Genomic DNA, 24,463 nt, shown 5'->3' with positions numbered 1-24,463 from the left:
GGGACAGATTTAAGCTCTTCTGGAACGGACACTGGAGGGGGGCAGGGGCCCATCCGTTCCTGTCCACACACAAAAGCACAGTCATGTGAAAGCAAAGCCTGACCCTGACACACGGAGAAGTCCCTGACCTGGACCCAGGGGTGGGAGGGGACAGCCAGGCAAGGGGGATGTGGGGAGGAGGAGGGGTTGAGGTCTCTCCTGGGCAGGCGACCTAGCAGCCCTACACAGACAGACGCACAGACGCACTGAGACACAGACACACACACAGACACACAGACGCTCTCTCTCGCACACACACCCACACATAGAGCAGGCAAGGAAGTCGGGGGCTCCTCGCTGACCATCTTTGGCCAACAGTTGTGGAACATCAACGCTGGGGATGGTGGGACGGATTGGAGAGCCCCCTGCAGGTTCCTCCAAATGCCCCTGTGGCTTTAGCTGGGGTCTGGAGGGCAGTGAACAGAGGCTGCCCAGCAGGGAAGGGGCCCATCCAACTTCAGGTCAGTGGGCTCCAGCATCTCTGAGCTCTGGGCCTGGTTAGGACCAGCAGAGAGAGGTGGTGGAGGCTTCTGGAGGGACAAGACCGGGTCGGAGAGGAGGGACTGCTGGGATCACAGCTGGCGAAGCCCCTCAGTGCCTAAGGCAGGGACCTCAAGAGGGGCAAGGTGCAAGGACAGGGGTGGATTCTACTGGTCTGGTTGGGTTTTACCTCTGGACCCGGCCTCCTGCACCCCAGCAGCTCCTTCCCACTCCTCCCTGATATGCTGTTTAACAGACCCCAGTCCCCACATCTTCTTCTCTGCCAACAACCGGAGGTGCCTGCTTCCTGGCTGGAAGTGGCCCAGCTGGGGTAATCCTGGTGGGACTGTGCAAGGGGGTCAGTTTCGGAGCATCAAGGAACTGGCAAGAGAAAGTCATAGCAGGTTGCACAGCAGGGGCATTGCTAAGGTTAGGGGTGTTGCCTTGCACGGGGCCAGACAGAAGGATCCGGTCACTGCCAGAGTTTCGCTGGACCTCAAGCTTCAAGCAGCTTAAGGCAGGTCCACGCAAGCTGACGCCACCAGGAAGCCTGCCTGGGTTCTGCGATAGCAGCCCCTCCCCCGACCCTCAGCGCCATACGCGGACTGCGCAAGCGCACGCGGGAGAACCGGCGCGGGGCCGCCCGCTCCTAGAGCGCGCAGCCGCACTGCTCCACGCTCCACCTCACTGCACTGGGGGGCGTGTCCTGAGTGGGGGCGGGGCCAGGCCGGGCAGGGCCTATAAAAGCGCCGGCGGCGGCGGCGCGCCCGGCTCCTCTCGGCGGCGGTGGCCCAGGCGGAGGAGTCCGCGGTGGCGGCGGTGGCGGCGCTGTTCCCCGCGCGGTCCGCGGAGCGGGGTCCGGGTTGTTCGACGTCGGGCGTCGGTGGCACTGCGGCCCCGGCCCGAGCCCGACCCCGGTGAGCGCGGCCTGGAGGACCTCAACCCGGGCGCGAGGAACGGGCCCCACGGAGTCCCGGCCGCCTCCAGCCGGCCGCGCTCCCTGCGGGCCGGCCGCCACCGCTTACCGCCCTCCCTTTGTCTGCTCCGCCCGCAGGGTCCCCTCCCTGGCCGCCCCCCGCCCACGGGCCGCCCCCCGGGCCCTGTGTCCCCTCCCCCGCTGGCGGGGCCCGGACGGAAGATGGTGCAGAAGAAAACAGCCGAACTTCAGGGCTTCCACCGTTCGTTCAAGGTGAGGGCCGGGTCGGTTTGGGGGCGCTGCCGCTTGGACCACTGGAGTAGCCGGTGGGGTCAGAGCTCACCCCGGAAGCTTATGCGGGGTCCTCTGCCTGTGCTTGGGGGTACCGCCAAAAGGGTGTGCGCTGGACTGGGTGGTCAGAAGGCCCAGGCCCTGTTCCTCGCTGCGATTTGCGGGGTCTCTTCCAGGAACCCCAGGAATTGCTTAGAGTCTTCTGCCTAGTGGTTCTGTGGCCCCCGCAAGTCCTAACCAGGTGTGTGCTGGGCGGGTGGTCAGCAGTCCACAGCCCAGTGCTCTAGGTTGAGTGTAGTCCCTCCTAGAATCCCTGGCCCGGCTGGTGCCCACTGCAAACCTCAGCTGGTTGTGCGTCGGTCGGTCAGAGGGGGTCAGCAGGCCAGAGTCTCATCTCCACCTTTGTTTGGCTGTTGGGAATCTTCCTCCAGAAATTCCTGGCCAGGTCATTGCCTCTGGCTGCCACCTCCAGATGGCCTGTGAAATGGAGGAGTGGATTGGACACCCCTCCCAGACACCCCAGACCCAAGCACTATTTCCTGTCGGAGTGGGAAGTTTCAGCAGAGGCCCAGTGGTGGCTGCGGCTGCTGAGTCCTGGTCTCAGATGAGCGAATCTGGGGGCGGTGAGGAGGGCAGGTGCTGGGCAGGGGCCCCTGTGGGGCCTGGCCCAGGGGACGCAGTGATGTCAGCTTGCCCGCCCCACCCCGCAGGCCTGGTTATGTAATGGCTTCCTTGGGCTTCCTTGGGCAGGGACCTGTTGCCCGGTAGAGAAGGCAGAACGTGTGTGTGGTGTGGGTAGGAAGGCACCCACACCAGTGTGGGAGGAGCATTCAGAGCCTAGTGAAGAATTCCCAGTCCAGCCAGTGTCCCTGGCCAGCTGCCCCACCCCTGCCCCACATTGCCTGTCATCCTTGTTTCCCTCTAGGGCAGCCATGGTCATGGCCTGTTGGGAGTGTCCGGGACTGGTCATTCTGAGATGTCACCTACAGTGGTCTTTCCCCTCATGGGGCAGGGTATGAGTCAAAATGGGGTCAGCGCAAGGGGCCAGTGAGGCAGCTGTAGCAAACCTGAGCTTTCTGGATGGTTCTGGATGCCTCCTGCCAAGGCCTGCTGACTGGAGGCCCGTAGCCAGACCCACACTGCCAGGACTGTCAGACGGCCCTGCTAGGAATTAGGACTGTAGTAGCCCCCAGTGTGGCGACTCCTGTTTGACAGTCCTGATTGTGACTAGAGGGGCCCTCCGTTGGAGGATCTCCTTCCACAACCCCACCTCACCTCTCCTGTAACCCTTGCCATTCAGCAGGGAGGCACATCGGCCAGGCCTTTTCAGGTGATTTTACTCTTTTTTGGGGAGTGTCGGGGTTGAACTGACGGCCTTGGTGTGCTAGGTGAGCACTGAGCCCCATCCCCAGCCCTGTTTTTTTCATTTTAAGTGCAAATGTGGAGGGACTAGATCATGCCAGGGTCCCCAGCACATGGTGTCTGTATCACGTCCTGGCCCCAGCAGACCTGTCCCTCACCAGTGTGGCTCTGGCCACCTCATCTGTCTCAGCCTTTCTGAGTTGGAGGCTGTGGCTAGCACATGGGGACCATGATCAGAGAAGGCCAGAGGCTTACACTCCTGCCTCTCCTGTCTTACCCTGACAATGGTCAGGGAGCAGGTGCCATGACTCCTTTGACCTGGAGACTCAGGTCCACCCTTCCTTCTAGTTGCCCCCTTGTGTGGTGGCTGCCCTGAGCCCCGGGTGCCTCTGTGCAGGAGCCTTATAAGAACGCTGCGTGCTAGATGCGTGTGCCTGCCTCCCTGCCGGGCTGGCGGGGTGCCCCCTTCTCCTGCCGGCCTATCAGCTCTCTGCCAGGGCAGGATGGGTGGGGAGGCAGGGAGGGCCAGTGCTTGCTTCTCATTCCCACCCACTGCCTCTCTGTGCCAGGCGGCTTCCTGGCCTCTGGTTGCCTTTTCTACTTCAGGGTCCTTAGTCTCCTGGAGTGATTTCTCTACCAGATGACCCTCCTGTCAGAGCCCTGCCCAGTGGTCTCAAGGCCCAGAAAGGGGCAGTAACTTGGCCCAGGTCTCCTTGCACCTATGTTAGCATTACTCGGCACACATGTCATGGCCCATGCTGCCTGCTGCCTGTTTTCAAGGTGGTGGGGACTAAATGAGAGCTAGTTTACAAGGCAACCTGGTAGATCCTCAAACTCCCCAGCTTGCAAGGCCTGCCCCTCATGTAGGGGACTTAAGTCTAGAACTGGACCATCCATTCTGTGGAGACATTTGTTCCAATAGTCTTCTGCTTGGGGACCAAGAAGAGGCTTCTGTGACATCCATCTTCCCTGACCAGGGACTTAGACTCTCTCTCCTGTCCTTGTTCTGTCTCTTACCCAAGCACTTGGCTGAATTTGAATCCTGGCATTCAATGGCTCCTCCCCAAAGGGGTGGGCTTCTTAGCTGGTACCAAGGCTGAGGGGGCTCCCTCCAGGGGTGTCAGGCTGACCTAGACAGTGGAGACTGTGGACTAGCCAAGGCCTGGCAACTCCTTCCCATGTCCCTATAAGCTTCTGGAGCCAGAGCAGTTCAGCTGGACTCTGGCCACCCACAGGTGTGGTGCTTTGTTTCCCAAGGTGGGTTGATGGTACTCAGGAGATAGGATGCACAGAGCAGTTGTGGGAGGGTGTTCCAGGCAGCACAGCGCATGAGCACAGGTGTGGAGGGTGAGATCTGTGTAATGGCAGAAGGGCCAGAAATGGCCTTAACCCATGTAGGGCTCATGTCCTCGGATGCAACCTGGGGATCATGGGAGAACAAGCTGGAAGTCCGGCCTGGCGGCTCCTGCCTTACCACTGCCTAGCTGCTTTTGATCCTCACAGCCCTGTCCCCAAGGTCAGCGCTGAGGTCATGTGTCTGGGGAGATTGTCCACATTTTGGGGATGAGCAGACTGAGGCACAGGACATGGCTTGGGTCCGTCTATGACTCAGTCCTGGGCTGGGGGTAGAAGGCCCGGTTCCTCATGGTCAGACAAAAACAAAGCTTCTCCCATATGCATGTGGACCTTGGGTCTGGATCCCTCTCCGAGGTGGGGTCCTGGGCACTGTGGAGTACTGAGCACCAACCTGGCCTCCACCAACTCCATGCCAGGAGCTCCTCCAGTAGCCACAGCCATGAGTGTCCCTAGATATCACTCAGTGTTTCCTGGGGAGGCTCCCTGAGTTAGGTGATCACATGGACCCCTGAGAAACTGCACCCCATGGTCAGATGCATTGCTGAGGCCCTAGGATGCTGCATACAAGTCAGTCCGGGAGGCTGGGTTCCCCGGCCCATCCGGTGTGCACTCACTTCTAGTGTGAGTAGGGATGTGATAGATTTTTTTTCTGTGCTGGGCACCCAAAGTCTCTTGCCTTGACACTGTTGACATTTGGGTCAGTAGTTCCATGTACTAGGGGCTATGGTCACCCAGGCCTGAGTGCTTTCCTCTCTCCTGTCCTCTACAGGGGCAGAATCCTTTCGAGCTGGCCTTCTCCCTAGACGCAGCCCACCACGCGGACTCGGACTTCAGCCCGCAGTGTGAGGCCCGCCCTGGTAAGGGCCAAGAGGGCAGGCATGGCACTGAGTTACCCCTGTACAAGGGTGAGGGCTGCCCTGTGGGAAGGTGGGTTAGGCAGGGAGCACCCTTCTGAGCCCTTGGCCTTCCCCATACAGACATGCCCACAAGCCAGCCCATCGACATCCCAGATGCCAAGAAGAGAGGCAAGAAGAAAAAGCGATGCCGTGCCACCGACAGCTTCTCAGGCAGGTTTGAAGGTGAGTGAGGCAGCCAGCGCAGGGTGCTGGGGAGCTGGCACCAGCCACCGTCCTCACCCCTCCCCGCCGCTCCCCAGACGTCTACCAGCTGCAAGAGGACGTGCTCGGGGAAGGGGCCCACGCCCGCGTGCAGACCTGCGTCAACCTCATCACCAACCAGGAGTATGCAGTCAAGGTGAGGTTCTCCCCGCTGCCCCCAGGGCTGCTCGCACTACTGGCCAGGGCCTGGCTGGTGTTCCAGCTCTAGCCAACAGCCTGGGGAAAACCAGTGTCTAAACATGGCCCGGGGCCCTGCAGTGCAGGCCGCCCCTGGGAATCTAGCTCAGCCCTCACGTCTCGCTGGGAATGACAGTGAGGGCTGGCCCCTCTACCCTCACCCAGGAACCAAGAGCCCAAGCGTTGCTGCCATGAACTGGAGGCTTTGGCAGAGGCCATGCTGGCCTGCTGCAGGCCTCGCACCCAGCCCTCAGCACCCCAGGCACCACAAGCACTTAGTGGATTGGTTATAAGGACGGAAAGGCAAGGGTGCAGTGTCTGGGGCCCAGCATGGGGGCTCTGCACTTGGGGAAACCCAGTGCAGGTCCACGAGAGCTTCCTGTGTTTCCCTCTCCCCCAATTCCTCTGGGTATGTCCAAGAGGTCTGGAAGCAGAGTCCAGATGAGGCCCTGGCATGGCCTTGGAACCTGGCAAGGCTGACTGGCCAGACCCTGTGTTCTGAGAAGCCTTCAGGCTTTCCTCGTGATTCTACATCCGGCTCCTGGGCTGGGCGGGGTCACAACAGGGCTGCCTGCCCAGGGAGGAGGGCCAGGTGCTCCCTGGCAAGTAGGCTAGAAGCCTGTAGACCCTAGTGGACATCCAGGCCCTGCCAGTGGCTTCTGCATCTGAGGCTCAGGAGGAGCCTGAGGAGGAAGAAGAGGAGAATTGGTCATCCCATTTGAACAGGGAGGTAGGAACCTTGTCTAGGAGAAGTTAAAGGAGGCTGTTGGCATGGTGCGAGGATCAAAACAGGGTAGGTAGCCCAAGTCACACTGTGTGGCCTTTTGGTGGCTCCTGACTGCCTCCCCAGTGCCTTGCCATGACCCAGAGGGTTTGGGGAGCCCAGGGGGCTTCCTGGTGATAGTGTCAAGGCTGTTTTGAAATCTGCAGTGGCAGGAGGAGGTGTCGGCACAGGAAGCAGGAAATACTGGGACTCAGGCTGGGTGGGGCAGAGTAGCCAGATTGCCCTCGGATAGTTTGGGGAATGTCCCACTCTGTGGGCACAGTGCAAGGGATCCCTGCCAGGAGGGACTGCACTGTCCTCCGTAAAGTGGGAGTTCTAGCTCGCTTCCCCAGGGGACAGGATGAGGTTCAATGTAGTCCAGAACCTGGGGAGTACCCTACCCTCTGGACTTGGCACTCAGCACTGGATTGAGTAACAGTGATGTCTCTTGAGACCTCTTGCTGGGACAGGTGTGTTTGTCACTAGACATGTGGGACAGTACACTAGCTGTTGGTGCCCTTTAGTTTCTCCCCCAGCCAGCGGCTGTAGTGGGAGACAGCTCTGGGCATGTGAGGTCACCCAGCGTCTACTCACCCAGTGAGAGGAGCTTGGGTGTCTAACCTGGGGAGAGAGTCCCAGCAGGAACTGGGGATCGCTGCCAAGCACCTCTGACCCCACTTCTCTGACAGCAGATATGGCTAGGTACCTGCAGAGGCAGAACCCTCCAGCCCTTTAAGCTAATAGGAGGAGAGGGCGTAGGCTACAGACTGTGGGCTGACTTCCCAGGGCTCTGGGGTCCTGGGAGGCTGGACCAACTATTGGCTAGGAGGCTGACCAGGGCTGGCCTGAAAGACACAGGCTTCTGGAGCTCGTGGGGCCATCTGCCCAGTCTGGCACAAAGCCAGGGAGGCAGGACTTGCGCAGCCGCATGGCAAATGGGACTGGCTGGGCTGGCAGCCAGGTGCCAGAGGCCTCCCTAGTTCCATGGGTCATGTGGGAACCGGCCGTCTGGGAGCAGAGAACTGTGGCTGGCCAACTTGTCCCAGCGCCCCCCTCAGATATCCTGTAGGCCCAAGCTCCTGATGTGAGTCAGGCCCGCAGACTTGGGCAGAGAGCTGCCCCCACTTGTCTTTCCTTCCCCTGGTGCTGCTGGCTGAGGTGGCACCGTACCTCCTGCCTGTGCTGACATCGCAGTCCTGACTTCTAGCAACTTCTGGGCCACGTAGGAGAGCTCTCGTTTCCAGAGGGGAGGGGTCTGATCTCTGATGGTGGAATTTCAGGCAGCATTCAGGGCAGGTTTCTGCCGGGGGCTTGTCTGTCCTGCTCACCCAGGTGGTATGTGTCTCCCCACCTGTTTCAGATCATCGAGAAGCAGCCAGGCCACATTCGCAGTAGGGTGTTCCGGGAGGTGGAGATGCTCTACCAGTGCCAGGGACACAGGTAAAGTGACCTGCCCTCACCACAGTGCCAGTCCCTGAGTCATCTTTCCATGGATAAATGGGCCCAAGCGCCAAATCACCGCAAGCAGGATGCTGACCAGGCACTGGGTGGGTCCAGTGGCAGGCTGCAGACAGGTCCTGGTGGGCATGGGAGGGCTGTCCCTCCTAGGCTAGACACGGGTGCTCAGGGGCCTCAGGAAGCCTCAGCTCCTCCTCTGCCCCTACCCCAGGAATGTTCTGGAGCTGATCGAGTTCTTTGAGGAGGAGGATCGTTTCTACCTGGTGTTTGAGAAGATGCGAGGTGGTAGGTAGGGGCTCCTGGTTGGGGAGTGTTGGGAGACATTTCCAGCTGCATCTTTAGGGATGGGGAATCCAGGACACCAGGAGGAGCCTCTCAGGTGGAAGTGGGCGCTAGACATTAGCGCAGGGACCTGGAAGTGACCATGTCCTCCCTTGGCATGGCCTTACCCCAGGTTCCATCCTGAGTCACATCCATAAGCGGCGACACTTTAACGAGCTGGAGGCCAGTGTGGTGGTGCAGGATGTGGCCAGCGCCTTGGACTTCCTGCACAACAAAGGTGGGTGGTGGGGCTGACTGTGTGCCTGCAGACTGCAGGTCTGGGGTTTCTACCTGCCTGGAACTCCCGGGGAGATGCCTCCACCCCTAACCCCCTACTCCACTTCCCTCAGGCATCGCCCACAGGGACCTAAAGCCCGAGAATATCCTCTGTGAGCACCCCAACCAGGTGAGGCGAGCCCCCACCCGGGTCCTGTGGGGTCACCCTTGGGAGTGTCCTTCTCTGCTTGCCAGGGCTGGACCCCTCCCACAGCCCTCTGGTGGTCCTCCAGGTCTCTCCTGTAAAGATCTGCGATTTCGACCTGGGCAGTGGCATCAAACTCAACGGGGACTGCTCCCCCATCTCCACCCCAGAGCTGCTTACCCCGGTGAGAGTTAAGGGCGCCCCATGGGCGCGCAGGGAAGGGCTTGGTGCGCAAGCTTGCGAAACCTCCAGGTGCCTGGGCCGGCTCCACAGCTCCTGTCCGGCTACCTTCCCTGGAGCCGGCTTCCGCTTAGCAACAACTGCTGATTGGCTGCGGGGGGTGGGGTGCCACAGGGGCGGGGCCGGGGCGGGGCAGATTCCCTTCACCTGATGAAGCAGGGCAGTGCCAGTCCAGTTCTGGGCACTTGCTGATTGGACGGGGTGAGCTCCAGCCACAGCTGCTGGTTGGCAGGCTATGGATGGGGCGGGGCCTCGGGTGGGCGGAGGTGGGGCTAGGCGGGTACCTGCTGATGGGGCCCGAGCAGGCTCTAGCAGCAGCTTCTGATTGGCTGGGTTTTGTGGGGCGGGTGGGTCTGTTGACCACACCCTCTTGGCCTGGCAGTGCGGCTCTGCAGAGTACATGGCCCCAGAGGTGGTGGAGGCCTTCAGTGAGGAGGCCAGCATCTACGACAAGCGCTGCGACCTGTGGAGCCTGGGTGTCATCCTCTACATCCTGCTTAGCGGTTACCCGCCATTCGTGGGCCACTGTGGCAGTGACTGTGGCTGGGACCGTGGGGAGGCCTGCCCTGCCTGTCAGGTATCCCCCTGCTCTGGATGCCCCTTCCTTCCTAGGGGCTACCCTTGTGCCCCAGGCATCTGTCCCTGATTGGGTCTGCAGGGTAGTGTCAGGCGTCCTGGGTTCCCTAGCCCATGGGAGGAGACAGACACACTGGTCAGAGCTGAGGATTTGAGAATTGGTGCGAAGTTTGTGGTTGGGCCTTTTGTCCATGGTGTGAGGGTCATTATTCATGACCTTTTGTCCCCAGGGCCAGGCTCCCTGAACTGCCTTTTGTGAATCAGGCTTCACCCTAGACAGTGTTCAGGTTCCCTCCAGGCATCTGTCCCTCACTTTACTTTGGCCCCAGAGCTCCCAGCGAGTCACTGGAATTAGGGCCTGGGCCCTCTCCAGTCCTCCACCCTGCATGCCAGGTGGCTGGTCCAGCACCCTCGCCTGTAGTGGGTTCTGGGGACCCTGGTAGGGCTGCCAGTCTCTGGCATCCAGATTTGCCCACTGGGGTGACAGGTGTCCTTGTGGGCTGCCAGTGATCATCATACCCCTCCCGTAGAACATGCTGTTTGAGAGCATCCAGGAGGGCAAGTATGAATTCCCAGACAAGGACTGGGCCCACATCTCCTTCGCCGCCAAAGACCTCATCTCCAAGCTGCTTGTCCGTGATGCCAAGCAGAGGCTGAGCGCTGCCCAAGTCCTGCAGCACCCCTGGGTGCAAGGGGTGAGCCCCAGGGCCTGGGAGGGGACACCAGCTCCCTGATCTGAACCTTCCTCCAATGGATAAGGGGGAGTCTCACAACAAGTATCTGATACCCAGAGGGTTCAGCACGGCCACCCTGAGCTGCAGGAGTAGGTCTGTGTCTCCTGGGCCACACTGCAGTCCTAGGCCACGGGGTTTAGCGGAAATCCCACTGCCTCCCTGGCAGCCCTGCAAGGGGCTCACAGGAGCAGCTGTTCAGAGATTCCTGGCCTGGTGGGCCCTAGGCTCAAGAGCCACAGGGAGCCACAGTGCACCAAGCAGGGATCAGCCAAGGGACAGGTGGGCAGCAGCCCCAGGAGAGAGCCCAGCCCAGCCAAGGTAGACTCTCCACCTGCCATTTACAGTCCAGGGCCCATCCTTTTGCCCACTCTAGGATGGGCCTTCAATCTGGGAAGGGCCAGGCACTTCTCTAGGTCAGAGGTCATCAGAGCTGAGCAATACCCCAAGAGAGTAAGACCACCAGAGTGCCAGAAACTGGGGTCCCTTGGAATTCCGTAATCAAGGGGCAGCTCCAAACCCCTTCCAGGAGCATCCAGAAACCTGTGAGCTGAGAAGGCAGTGGGGGGCTAGGGGTGGGTTTGGGCTGGACACTCTGTCAGGAGGGATGTTTATTTGGAGCCCCTGGCCCTCCTGCCCCGCACTGGTGGATCTCTGCTTCATCCCCACCCCCACCCTGGCTCAGAGCTGCAGGTTCCTTGGAGCATGGGAGGGGGAGGGGTGTCTGATGCACTGGGCATCCAGCTGTGTTCCTGGTCTCTCAAGAAGTGTCCAGGTGATGGGGCATGGACCTGGAGCTTCCCTTGACAGGACCCCCATTAGCCCTTGGGGACCTTGGGATGGGTCTTGTTTGGTCCCATCTGCTTTCCAGCCCTGAGTTTGCTGTCTTATTGCAGTGTGCCCCAGAGAACACCCTGCCCACGCCCATGGTCCTGCAGAGGTGAGGCCACCAGTGGGTTGGGGACTTGGGGGGTTAAATATTCAGTTAAAAACTGAAGAGTTTCTTTGAGCCGGGAATGGACACCTAAGCACTTCACATAGGTCCTGCTTGGGATCCTGCACTCGGAGGGGCCCAAAGGTGTGGGGCGGGGGTCGACACAGCCCCCCTGGGTCACTGGAGGAAACAGGGAAGGATGTGTGTTTGTAGATGGCTCCCACCCTGTCCCACAGGAACAGCTGTGCCAAAGACCTCACGTCCTTCGCAGCCGAGGCCATCGCCATGAACCGGCAGCTGGCTCAGCGAGAGGAGGATGAGGCTGAAGAAGAGGCCTCGGGGCAGGGCCCGCCTGTTGTCATCAGACCTACCTCACGCTGCCTGCAGCTGTCCCCGCCCTCGGAGTCCAAGCTGGCCCAGCGGCGGCAGAGAGCCAGCCTGTCCACCGCCCCCGTGGTCCTTGTGGGGGACCACGTGTGACCCCCCAGTCCCTTCTCTGTACATAGGTCACCCCCTTCCCATCAGACCTAAAAGGCTTTGGCGCTGTGGCTAGTCAGGGCCCAGGGGCTGCCCTCCCTCTGCTCTGGCCGTGTCGGGCTCGCCCAGCTGGGGGTGTTTTATAGAAGGTTTTTGCTGTTGGTTTTTTTCCTTCTTCCCCTCGTTCCCCTCCCATTTTTTGTTTTTCTGTTTTGTTTTTGTTTGTTTTTTTCTTCCTTTTGACGGTGTTATAAGCAAAGCAAGTGCCCCGGGGAGGAGAGCGGAGGGCTGTGGCCGGGCGAGCCCCTCCTGCACCTGCCCGTGATGCTCACCGGTACTGTGAAGGTCTCTGTGCCCCACCAGGCGCCTGTGCCCCGGCCGCCTCCCCCATCGCCTGCTTCCAGCCAGTCTGCCATCTCTGAGTGCTGGGGGGATGCACAGGGCCCCGCCCATCCCTCCCCACCCTCAGTATTTTCAGGGACGAGCAGAAGCCCCTTCACTGCTTCCCCCCGGGGCACCCCTGCAGCCTGGCGGGGGCAAGGGCCTCACTTGTGGAAGGAGGGCTGGGGTTCCAGTAGGGGGGCAGCACTAGATCCCCAGCCCGAGCTCGCCTGCCCACCCGCCCTGTCCTTTGAGAGCTGACAATCGGGGCTCCTTCCCAAGCTGTCTGAGTGGATCCCTGCCAGCTGAACTTGGTCTCTGACCTTGACCTTCAACTGCAGCTGGCACGGGGACATACCCACTGCTCCCTCCCACTCCCCCGGGACTGAAGCTGGAGCCTGATCAACAATCTGCCCCCAGCCGGTTCCACCAAGGTGGGTGAGGGGCAGGACAGGTGCCCATCAGCCAATGTGGGGTCCCAAGGTGTCTCCTAACCCCCAGGGCACCTGAGTGCCCCTTCTCAGGGCTCAGTCTGACTATGCCCATGTCCTGCCCCACATTGGCCCTCAGTCTGGCCTTTGGAAGCTCTGTCACACACCCCCATCTCCAGAGCTGGGGCCAGACCCAGGGGTACCCCAAATCCCTCCCATCCCCCACCTCCAAGGGCAGCGACTTGAGTGTGCCCACCTTCAGGAAAACGGCCACAGCTTGGCCTCCCTTGGGGCAACCAGGAATGGCCGGGGAGGGGCTGCTGGGTGCCCCCCCAGCTCTGACCCACTGCGCCTGGCCAGCCGGCTGTGGGCCTGGGGTCTGCCGCTGGGTCCTTGGCCGTGAACTTCTATGCAATACCAGTTCCCATTTTCTATGTGCAGTGCAGCCCTGCTGGTCAGGGGGGCAGCAGCGGGGGTGCTGGGCTACTGCCTGGCCAGTCCAGGCCTGCTCAGGTGTCTTGGGGCAGGGACTGGGCAAGCCCCCTGGCCTCCGAATCCGTGGTCAGGATCGTTTGTCACATTTAGTTAGTTTTTTTAAACCATCATTTGACTTGCTTCCCCGTTGAAGAATACTTGAATGTTGGAGGGGCCTCGCCGGAGGGGGCTCAGACACTGCCCAGCCCCTTACCGGCGTCACAGTCTGGCCTGCGGGGGGCGACGTCCTGCCCCATCCTCTGCCCTTCTGTATCTGTGGACCGACCTTTCCAAAGAGCCGGGAGGGGTGGGGAGCCGCCCGGCCCCGCCCCATCCTCGCTGGTGGCAGCGCTGCCTGCTCTGGGGACTCTGCCTGGCCGCCTCGCGTGGAAGGCCAGCAGCAGCTGGCGAGCCTCCCCAGAGAGGGGCCTGTCACTTCCTCTTCCCCATTGCCTCCACGCCGCCACCGGAGGACTGGTTAGAGCCGCTACTGTGAATGAGCGACGGTCGGGAGCGACCCCTGACCCGCTCCCGGCGCCGGGAAGGGGGCTGGCCGCTGACCAAGTCCAGAGGCTCAAGACGCGGAAGAACTCAAAACTGAGAAAGTGGGGCGAAGACATCCAAGCACTTTAACTCCATTGTACCAGGTGAACGATTGAGCTCGAAAGTTTTCCTTTACACCAACTGTCAATGCCAGAATTTTGTATTCTGTTTTGTAAGGATTTAATAAAAACCGTGAAAAATGGCCCCTGCCTGCACCCGGCACTCTGCCCCTGGCCGCGCAGGAGAGCGGAACCTGGAGCGGCAGCAGGCCTCGTCCTCTCCACCAGGGCGGGGCGTCAAAGGCAAGGCCAGGCTCTTCCAGCCTCCCCCGGAAGGAGGGACTGGGCACCCCAAAGCTGACCTGAGTCGCCCACGCGGTGACGGTGGCCTCCCCCCGTGCCTTGGGGTTCTTTGTAACATGGCAGCTGAAGCCCTTGCAGGTGACCTGTCTCAGAGCACCCTCAGGTGTAGGAGGGGACAGCACATGGTGTCCTCGCACAGGTGGACCATGGCAGCTACCCCTGTACGTGATCTAACAGCATCAGGAATTCAAACCCTCCCAGTGTGGCCAGTGCCCTCCTCTGAAGTCCAGCCCCTTAGCTGTAATCGAATTCTTGCTGCATGCAGCCTCTGTACCGGCATCAGGGGCAGAGGAGGTGAGCTGGACTGACCAGGGGTGTCTGCAGGTCTTAGGGGGATGCAGAAGTCAGGGAGGGCTTCCTGGAGGAGGGAGCACAGGGCAGACAGTGAAGCCCAGGGGTAGAGTCCAGCTCCACCCAGACCGCTGCGTGCCTTGCTTGCAGACCCGTGCAGTCAGGGGTCTGAGAGCAGCCAGGTGTGGTCACATGCGGGCCCCACAAAGCCCAGCCGGCCAGGCCAGTTACTGACTTCATCACCGAAGGACCTGGGGGCGGGGCGGGGAGGTGTGGCTTATCTGGTAGGCGTGGCTATGTGTCAGGAAGGGGCCCCAGCCAGTGGGGTGCTGGCTGGGGTCCTGAGCTCCCAGCAGCAGGGCTGCGAGAGGCAGGCGTGAAAAGAGGAAGAAACTGGCGCCTGCAGACCCGCAGGGGGAGAGCAGTGGCGGTGTGCCCAGGCGTTGGGGAGGCTGAGCCCCAGGACAGTGGGGAGCCCCTGCAGGTTTTCTTTTTCTTAATGTTTGTGGCGCTGGGGACTGAAGCAGAGCCGCCCTACCCTGAGCTGCGCCCCATCCTTCATGTCGTATCTTGAGAGCCGCTGGGATGAACCGGGCACCACGCGCCCAGCTAGGCCTTACTGAGATAAAATTCACACGTAACACTTACCCATTGAAAGTGCACACTTCGGGGCTGGGGATGTGGCTCAAGCGGTAGCGCGCTCGCCTAGCATGCGTGCGGCCCGGGTTCGATCCTCAGCAGCACCACATACCAACAAAGATGTTGTGTCCGCCAAGAACTAAGAAAAAAATAAATAAATAAATGTTAAAAAAAAAAAAAAGAAAGTGCACACTTCCCAGTGGCTCAGGAGGCTGGAACAGAAGGGCGCGAGTTCAAGGTCAGCCTCTGCAACTTCCGGAGGCCCTAAGCAATTTATTGAGACGCTGTCTCAAAATAAAAATTAAAAAGGGCTTGGGCTGTAACTCAATGGTAAAGTGTCCTGGGTTCAATCCCAAGTAACGAAAAAAATTAAAAATAAAGTGTGCCCTTCAAGCCTGCCATGATCACGCATGCCTGTGATCCCAGCAATTTGGGAGGCTGAGGCAGGAAGATCACAAGTTTGAGGCCAGCCTCAGCAATTAATTTAGCAAGACTTTGTCTCCAGCAGGACCTCGGGGTATGTCAGTGGTAAAGGCCCCTGGGTTCAGTCCCCAGCACTACAAAAATTAATAATAAAATAACAAAGTGTGTATCTTCTAGTACAAACACCACCTCTGATTCCAGACATTCTCAACATCCCTACAGTACACCCCATTCCCATGAGCAGTCACCCCCAGCCCCACACCACGATCCACGCCCTGTCTCTGGACTTGCTTTTTCTCGACATCTGTCAATGGAGATGACATGTATGGCCTTTCTGTGTTCTGGTTCTTTCTTATCTATGTATTAGTACTGAGGACTGACCCAGGGTCTATGACCACTGAGTCACATCCCCATCCCTTTTTATTTTTTGAGATGTCACTAAGTTGCTTAGGGCCTTGCTAAGTTGTTGAGGTTGGTCTCAAATCTGCGATCCTCCTGCTTCAGCCTCCTGAGCTGCTGGGATGACTTATGCACCACTGTGCCCAGCTAGGCTTCATTTTTTAAATAAAATTGAAAGAAAAAATACAGGGCTGGACACGGTGACGCACACCTTTGATCCCTGCAGCTCAAAGTTCAAAGCCAGCCTCAGCAACTTAGTGACTTAGTGCTTAGCCCCAAGCATCTCAGTGAGGCCCTGGGGTGTTGCGCAGCGGTTGAGTGCTGCTGGGTCAATCCCCAGTGTCAAAAAAAGAAAGCTTTAGGTTTGCAGAAAGTTTGTGAGGATCACAGAGTTTCTGTGAACGCAGCATCCAGTTTCCCTGATCCGGCCTTGACTCTGGCATGGCCCAGTCTTCCAGAGCACTCAGGGAGCATGATGGGATTTGGGCAGGAAGAGACGCAGCAGGCCCACACCCTTTACCTGGCTGAGATGTAGGCAAGTGCTGGCTGCATCCCGGCACCTGGAGGTGGGGACTGGCCAGGGACACTGGGGTGGCCCTGGTCACCCATCCTGGAAGCGGCTCCAGCTTCTTCCAGTTCCAGGATTTTCCTGCCACTGCTCAGGAGAACCAGTCATGGAAGAGGGCGGGCTGGGCTGGCTGAGAAGAAACCACAAAAATAAAATCTAGAGCAAGTTCGCTGGACAAGCTGTTCCTGGCAGACGGCAGGGGGCAGGGAGCGGTCAGCGGCATGGCCAGGCAGGGCGGGCAGGACGTGGTGCCACCTGGGAGGGCAGGGACTTGGCATGTGGCACTGCCATGCCCCCTGCACACACATGCACAGACGCACATCTGTGCACTTCAGGCCCGGGCCTGGCAAGAGTCAGGGCAGCCGGCCAGGGAGCCCCGGGGCTCTGGGGCTGGCCCGGGGAGAGCTGAGCGGCCCTGGCTGGCTCAGTGACTGTGAGCGAGTGCGTGTGCAGGATCCTCACCGAGGGCAAAGGACCGGGCAGCAGGGGCCAGGCCCAGCTCCATGGCAGAGGGCATTTGGGTTCAAGCCCAGTACTGAAGGGGGTAAAGCCAGGGTAAGCCCCCGAAGCACCCCACAGGAGTAAGAGCTCCCTGATGGGCTGAGGGACCGCCGCGGTTCAAGGACTGTGGCCTATGGTGTCCCGCCTGGAGAGAGTGGGGACCCAGCCTTCTGCGGGGCCCAGCCCCGTGTCCACTGTGTGGAAACCCTGTTTAGGGCAGGTGCACTCACAAGAGGAAGGGAAGCAGGAGAAGCCACCAAAGTCCCCTGCAGGGCACCTGCAGCTCCACCCCTCAGAGGAGGCTGGAAAGCCGAGGTCACACCTCCAGGTGGCCCTGCTGGGGCCAGGAAGCCACATGAGGTGTTTGTACTCCTCAGTGTCACACTGCCCCCACGGGGACACCAGGAGTGCCCAAGTCCAGGTGAAGTAGGTGCCAGCCTTGGGGGCAATGGGAACCTGAAGGGGGAACCCCCCTGGGGCCACACCAGCCAAGCTGGGCGGCAGCGGGACAGCTGGCCAAGGGTGGCCCAGGACTGTTTTCTGTTTTTTTTTTTTTTTTTAATATTTATTTTTAGTTCTCGGCGGACACAACATCTCTGTTGGTATGTGGTGCTGGGGATCGAACCCGGGCCGCACGCATGCCAGGCGAGCGCGCCACCGCCTGAGCCACGTCCCCAGCCCCAGGACTGTTTTCTGACCTAGAGAAGGAATTTTCCCAGGATGTGGCAACAGCCCCACAGGGGCTCCGAGTGGATGTCCTGCGGAGCCAGGAACAGAGGTGGGGAGAGTCTGGCACAGTGGCCAGGCCTGTCATCCCAGAGACCCAGGAGGCTGGGGCAGGAGCATCCCAAGTTCAAGGCCAGCCTTGGCACTTGAGTGAGATCTCGCCTCAAAAAGTAAAAAATAAAAAGGGCGCGGGGGGGGGGGGGGGGGGGGCTGTAGCCCGGCGGTAGCCCGGCGGTAGCACCCCTGGGTTCAACCTCCATCGTGAAAAGATTAATTAAAAGGGAAGTCCTGTTGTGGGGTCCCGCCTCGGGGGTCCCCGGGGTGGCCCCTGTCTGACACTTGCTGTCAGGGTGTCATCACCCACAGTACACAGGGCCAGGAAGGGCGACCTGGGGACCTCTGAAGCCAGGCCCTAGCACACACTGCGGCTTCCGCCTTCCTCTGGGGAGAGCCAGCCAGGTGCTGAGGAGCCTGGAGCAGCCCCGTGGAGATGACCCTGTGCCCAGGGTTGGGGCAGTGTGCCCTTCTCCCATGACCAGGCCTCCCTCCGAGACGCCCCACCTTCAGGGGCACTGGGGCAGCTAACTGGACCACCTCTCAATGTCTCCTACCTGGGACACTAGATTCAAAGGCCGAGAGGGTGGAGGCCATGTTTTTGGCTTGACTGTTCTCCCCGTTTTGTTTCAGGGTGCTGGGACGGAAGCCTCGCTCGGCAATGAGTCGGCAATGAGCTGAGCTGTCCCCGGCTGTCGCTGTTGTTCCTTTTAAACTGGGGGCTGAACCCAGGTTCTACCGCGAAGCCACACCCCAGCCCTCTTTCCTTCTTACTTTAAATTGCCCAGGCTGGCCTCTATTTTGTGACTCTCCTGCCTCAGCCTCCCGAGTCGCGCCTTGAATATCCAAGCGGGAAGGGAGCCCCCAGGAAAGGTGAGGCTGGAGAGCTTCTGCTCTGCACCGGAGGCCCCACAGAGGAAGCCCCGCAGCCTCCCCGGGGGTTAGGCCTCTGTCGGGCTCAAATGCTTTCAGCTTAAAGTAACCCTCAGGTGAAGTGCCATCCTTTGGGCACGTCCCCGCCCCACATCTCTTGTGGCCTCCCGCTGAGTTTTTGCTGACCCTCTGTTTTTATCTCCTCAATGCCAGGCATTTTGGTGGTGAATGCTATTCCTCTGTGACAGTCCCAGTGTCCTTGAGCTGGAGGCCAGGGAAGGACCCAAGGGAGACAAATGACGCCCCACCCTGGGGGAGTGCCCCTTCCGTGCTGTGGCGACTCCGCATCCAAATTCCCGGGAGCGGCTTTGCACGTGCGCCCTCTAGAGGCCACTGCCCACCGGCCGGGCCGGGTGGTCCCAGGATCCGGTGAGACGCTCAAAATGACCCTTTAAAAATTAATGTCGCCAGTGGTGCAGCGTGGGTTCCATTCCCAGCACCGAGGGAGAAAAGTAAAAGAAAATCTGCTGCAGGCCAGGTGCAGTGGCCATGCCCATCACCCCAGCGACGAGAGAGGCTGAGGCAGGAGGATCTCAAGTTGAAGGCCAACCCCGGCAACTTACAGGCCCTGTCTCAATAAAAAGTAAAAAGGGGGCTGGGGATGTGGCTCAGGCGGTGGCGCGCTCGCCTGGCATGCGTGCGGCCCGGGTTCGACCCTCAGCACCACATACCAACAAAGATGCTGTGTCCGCCGAGAACTAAAAAATAAATATTAAAAATTCTCTCTCTCTCTCTCTCTCTCTTTCTTTCTTTCTTTCTTTCTTTCGGTGCAGGGATGGAACCCAGGGCCTTGTGCATGCAAGGCAAGCACTCCCCCAACTGAGCTGTATCCCCAGCCCTGAAAAATGCTTTTTAGTGTAGTTGGACACATACCTTTATTTCATTTATCATTTCTATGTGGTGCTGAGGATCAAACCCAGTGCCTCACCCGTGCTAGCAAGGGCTCCACCACTGAGCCACAACCCCAGGCTCCCAGCCCTTTATTTTGAGAGCCTCGCTAAGGTTACAAGGCTGGCCTCCAACTTGAGATCCTCCTGCTGCCTCAGCCTCCCGGGCTGCTGGGACGACAGGCGTGGACTCTGTGCCCAGCGTCTTCCCTCTTTCTTTTCTTTTCTTTTTTGCTATCGGGGACTGATTGAGCCCCGGGTGCTTAACCACTGAGCCACCTCCCCAGCCCTTTTCATTTTCTATTTTAAGACAGGGTCTCACTGAGTCGCTTAGGGCCTTGCTAAGTCGCTGAGGCTGGCTTTGAACTTGAGATCCCCCTGCCTCAGCCTCCTGAGCTGCTGCGTGGCCTTTTTTTATTTCTTAAATAATCACTCTACACATAAATCAGAAAGACAAGCGATTCTTTTAAAAGATGGACAAGAAGGCTGGAAGAAAGGAACATTCAGTGGGCCCAGAAATGAGGTTAAAGTCACTGCAAAATATCTTCTAACAACACACAACTCCTCCCAGCACACAACAGGAAGAAGGACCGCCAAAGGCTTTTTTGAAGCCAGCTGTAATATAGCTGTGGGATGGACTTTTTCTTTGAAAGTAAAATTTCAGACAAGGATCTGCACAGATCTTCAGTGAACACGGCTGAGTTTCCAAGCAGACACAACTGTATCTCAGAAGGTCCCTCAGGACACAGAACTCGCGGTCTCCCTGTGGTGGACAGAGTAGCACCCCCGAGCTGTCCAACCCAGAGCTCAGGGCCGACATAGTGGAAGGGACTTGGCACAACAGATGGATTTAGAATTCAGATGGAGAGTCATTCTGGGTCACTGGGGCCTTGGGTCACCACAGGGTCCTCATGAGAGGAGGCAGGAGGGTCAGAGTCTGACAGCCTGAAAGACATTGTGCTGCTGGCTCTGGGGCTGGAGGAGGGGGCTGGACCCAAGGGCTGCAGGGCCTCGGGAGCTGGAGGAGGCCTCCCTGTGGCATCAGGAGGAACCAAGATTTAGCCCAGGGAGGCCCCTGTTGGACCTCTGGCCTCCACACTCTGCAAGGGCAGCTGTGTGTTGCTTTAAGCCCCTGTCTTTGTGACAGTGTGTTACAGCAGCCACATGAAACTCATACACACTCCCCGTCCCTTCCCAGTCAGCTCCTGGCTCCCAGCCCCAGCAGAGCCTCATCTTTCTCTGGTGCATCCTGTGCCATGAGGCCACAGAAGCACTGTCAGGCAGCTGCTTGTGTAAATGTAAGCCACACAGCACTGGCCTTCCCCGGCACTGCTGGGACAAAGATCACTAACGGAAGGCACTGGAAGGTGGCCACCAGGGTCAGCCGCAGCAGTCATGTGCGTGTGGCCACAAGTGATGGAAAAGCTAGCCGGTCTGCTTGACCAGGACATTTATTAGCTCTCAGAACAAAGGCCCAGAGCTAGAGCAGCCTGCAGGCATGGAAGGCAAGGGGCCCCCACCCCAGGACTGCCCTCATCCTCCTGACCCTGCCCAGGCCTGGCCAGTGAGCCAGTGGGCGGCTCACCCTCACCGGGGGCTGCTACGTCTTAGCCCTTTCTCTCCAGCCAGGAGGCACTTTTGACTCTGGATATTGGTAGACTGACCCAGACTTACACCTTACGTTGAAAGACAAAAGAAGGAAGAAATGACACAAGTTATAACTGAACACTTCAGAAAGACCTGGCCCGGCTCCGTGGCCCACGTGGGCAACCCCAGAGACTCAGGAAGCTCAGGCAAGAGGGTCACAAATTTCAGGTCAGCTGGGCAGACCCTGTGTTGAGATTAAAAAATAAAGAAAATAAATAAACAAATAAATAAACTTACATGACTTGACAAATAATTTAAAAAAACAAAATTATATTTGGGGTTAGAGGCATTTAAGGAGAGATTAACAGAGCAGGGGTGGCAGGCATTTTTTATAGAGAGTCAGAGGCTGGGCATGGTGGCAGCTACCTGGGGTGGAGACTGAGACAGGAATAGCATGTTTGAGACCAGCCTGGGCACCTTAGTGACAGCCTATCTCAAAACAGAATAAAAACAAAAAATCAAAAAGATCTGGGGATTTGGCTCAAAGGTCGAACACCCCTGGTTTGAACCTCAATACCAAAAAAAAAAAAAAAAGTAAAGAAGAAAATGAGCCACACAGAGCACCTGTTTGGCCTTACCTGAGCTCCCCTCTGCAGGTCATGGGGAGAAGAGGCACAGAGGACAGGAATGGGCACAGCAGCGTCCATGAAGCTTTGTTCACAACTACAGGCAGTGGGCCCGAGGTGGCCGGGGCAGCGCAGGGCCAGGAGGGTCTGGGAACCAGGGTTTCCCTCTCCTCCCTCCCACCCCTCGGTCCATTCCTTCCTTTCTGGTCCTGGGGATTTGACCAAGTTTCCCAGGCTGGCCTGGGGCCTCCTGCCTCAGCTTCCCCAGCTGCTGGGACCACAGGTGTGGCCCCTGGGAGAACAGCTAAGATTCTCATAGAGCGCACAAAAGGGACTTGGAAACGACCGTGGCTGCCGGCTCTGGGATCCATGCGTCTCCACCAGTGTTCCTGACCTTCGGGGTTTCCACAGCTACTCCTTTATTGTTCATGGGTTCAGAGTGGAAAAATAAAATAGGCTTTGGGCTGGGGGTGCGCCTGAGCGGTGGAGTGCTTGCCTAGCAGACAGGAAGCCCTACACTACATCCTGTCCCTGCAACAGAAAAGTAAGTTAATTTAAAAATGAAACAAATTAAAAACATTTTATCTCCAGGCAGTGGCTGCCTTTGTGGTTGTAAAGGTTTATGGTCAGGCCTCAAGTAAATTTCTGTTCCTAAGCCAGAGGTTGTGAGGTGGTAGGCCGGACTCCATAAAACCCAGCTGCAGAGGATGATGGGAGAATGTTCTGGAAGACAGGGCTAGATCAGGGCTTCCTCTATGGAAGCAGATGGAGGTTGTCCCCAGCACATGGGGATGGTTTCTATCCAAGAGATCCCTGATAGCTGGGCACAATGGTGCACTTCTGTAACCCCCAGCAACTCAGGAGGCTGAGGCAGGAGGATTGCAAGTTCAAGGCCAGCCTTAGTGATTCAGTGAGTCCCTCAGCAACAACAACAAAAAAACAACCCAAGAGTGGCCCCTGGAGGACTGCAAACAGATGCTCCAAGAAACCTCCTGCTGGACACTTGGAGAATGGATTCTAAAGAATAAGAAGCTGAGAAAGAGCAAGCTGTGGGGCTTCAGGTCCTTCAGGAGCAGACTTAGAAGAAGGGGGATGGGGAGGGAGCTCTGAGGAATTGGTGGGGACAGTACAGAATGAGAACACGCCCCCTACTCAAAAACTTCAGATCAGGTGCCTCCCTAGCAGTGCAAGCTGCAGCCCCTCTAGAAAAGCTCAAGGTGGGACAGCAGAGCTGGGAAGCCCAGTTCCTGATCTGCTTGGAGGTGAAGGACTGGAGAGGCCTGCACAGGAGCATGGTGGACCTAAGGGTGGAATGTGGGCTGGCGGCTCCCTGTGTGTCATGGTCAGTTCCCTTCTCCATGTGAGTGTGCAGGACAAGACCCGGAGGGTGGGGTCTCCCACTACTCATGAGGTGCCAAATGGTCAGGGGGCACTCACAGGTAGGGACAGGAGGTGGTCACCCCAACTCCTATGGGGATGGGCAGCACTGACCTGCTCCTCTGCCCATGGCACCTCAGGCTGCCCAGGGCACCTTGGGGCTCCAGCTGACTCACGTGCCTCCTGGGTGGGGCAAGGTCCTGGGGACCAGCAGCTTGCTCTGGGAGCCCCTTCGGCGCCCTCCAAGCCTGCACCTTGCACTGTGGGTGTGGTGAGTGCTCACGGGTCCCACCTTCATCTACACTGGGCCCTAGATGTGGCTGGAGGGGACACTGTGCAGCCATCTGTAGCATGCACAGAGCACCCCATCCATGTCGGCTTCCCTGGGCCTCAGTTTCCCCTGGAGCAGCAGAGTCCTTTCCACACCACAGGCAGGCCACTTGGGTCTGGGGTCAAGGTGTGGGGGTCAGGGACTTGCCTCTGGGTCTCCAAAGTGGGATTTGGAATTTGGAGTCTGAGATATGAACCTCTTGGGTTCAGAATCTTGGACGGTGGCCAGGGTTTAGGATCCCACGTCTGGAATTTGGGCCTAAGGATTCGAGTCTGATGTCCCTGAAAATCTGGAAAGTCTGTGACTTGATGTCCAAGGTCCAGGGTCCAGGATCTGGAGCCTGTGGGCCCAGTCTGGGATGCAAGGTGTGGAGTCCCGGGTCTGAGCTCTTAGGTCCTGGCTCTGATCCTGGGTCCGGGGGCCCATCTAGGTTCTGGGGTCAGGATCCAGAGTCTGGGGTGAGACCTGGAGACAGCCTCTGGGTTCCCAGCCAGAGTCCTAAGCCGTCCCTCCCACCCTCGCTCCCGCCCGCGCCCCGCCCCTGCTTTCTCTAGGCCTTCTCCTCTCCCTCCCTCCCGCCCCTCCCTCTCCCTCCCGCCCCTCCCTCTCCCTCCCGCCCCTCCCTCTCACGCCCCTCCCTCTCCCTCCCTCACGCCCCTCCCTCTCCCTCCCTCACGCCCCTCCCTCTCTCTCCCTCACGCCCCTCCCTCTCCCTCCCTCACGCCCCTCCCTCTCCCTCCCTCTCTCCCTCACGCCCCTCCCCCTCCCTCCCTCACTCCCCTCCCTCCCTCTCCCTCCCGCCCCTCCCTCACGCCCCTCCCCCTCCCTCCCTCACTCCCCTCCCTCCCTCTCCCTCCCTCACGCCCCTCCCTCCCTCTCCCTCACGCCCCTCCCTCTCCCTCCCTCACCCCCTCCCTCTCCCTCCCTCACGCCCCTCCCTCTCTCTCCCTCACTCCCCTCCCTCTCCCTCCCTCACGCCCCTCCCTCTCCCTCCCTCTCTCCCTCACGCCCCTCCCTCTCCCTCCCTCACGCCCCTCCCTCCCTCTCCCTCCCGCCCCTCCCTCACGCCTCTCCCTCCCTCACGCCCCTCCCTCCCTCTCCCTCCTGCCCCTCCCTCTCCCTCCCTCACGCCCCTCCCTCCCTCTCCCTCCCGCCCCTCCCTCTCCCTCCCTCACGCCCCTCCCTCCCTCTCCCTCCCGCCCCTCCCTCTCTCTCCCTCACGCCCCTCCCTCCCATCTCCTCAGCCCCGCCCCTCCCATCGCCCCGCCCT

The 24,463-nt window shown here is 59.3% G+C and overlaps 1 protein-coding gene and 2 long non-coding RNA genes across 4 annotated transcripts; 2 read left to right on the top strand and 1 right to left on the bottom strand.

Annotated features, from left to right (window-relative positions):
* Positions 1–1,278: 1,278 nt before the first annotated feature.
* Positions 1,279–13,691, top strand: Mknk2 (MAPK interacting serine/threonine kinase 2). 2 transcript variants are annotated; one of them, XM_078033165.1, is made up of 14 exons: positions 1,279–1,436; positions 1,574–1,708; positions 5,214–5,301; positions 5,422–5,523; positions 5,601–5,698; positions 7,863–7,942; positions 8,172–8,245; positions 8,415–8,519; positions 8,632–8,687; positions 8,791–8,886; positions 9,325–9,519; positions 10,049–10,213; positions 11,146–11,189; positions 11,420–13,691. In XM_078033165.1, exons 2-14 carry the CDS (start codon positions 1,658–1,660, stop codon positions 11,661–11,663), a joined length of 1,398 nt encoding a protein of 465 aa, XP_077889291.1. In that variant the 5' UTR covers positions 1,279–1,436; positions 1,574–1,657; the 3' UTR covers positions 11,664–13,691. The 2 variants fall into 2 exon arrangements, with proteins under 2 accessions (XP_077889291.1, XP_077889294.1); XM_078033168.1 differs by lacking the exons at positions 1,279–1,436; positions 1,574–1,708 and adding an exon at positions 1,944–1,967.
* LOC144371026 (uncharacterized) lies at positions 11,898–16,619 on the bottom strand. The gene is made up of 3 exons (XR_013431171.1): positions 16,124–16,619; positions 14,791–14,920; positions 11,898–14,209 (listed from the first exon to the last, which is right to left on the bottom strand). It is a non-coding gene; the product is annotated as an uncharacterized LOC144371026 (long non-coding RNA).
* A 1,003-nt stretch (positions 16,620–17,622) lies between these two features.
* LOC144371014 (uncharacterized) lies at positions 17,623–19,122 on the top strand. The gene is made up of 2 exons (XR_013431163.1): positions 17,623–18,325; positions 18,539–19,122. It is a non-coding gene; the product is annotated as an uncharacterized LOC144371014 (long non-coding RNA).
* The last annotated feature ends 5,341 nt before the right edge of the window (positions 19,123–24,463 follow it).

This window comes from Ictidomys tridecemlineatus, chromosome 2 (genome assembly GCF_052094955.1).
Source record: "Ictidomys tridecemlineatus isolate mIctTri1 chromosome 2, mIctTri1.hap1, whole genome shotgun sequence".
In the NCBI taxonomy this organism is placed as follows: domain Eukaryota; kingdom Metazoa; phylum Chordata; class Mammalia; order Rodentia; family Sciuridae; genus Ictidomys; species Ictidomys tridecemlineatus.
This window is presented reverse-complemented; position numbering and strand designations above follow the sequence as displayed.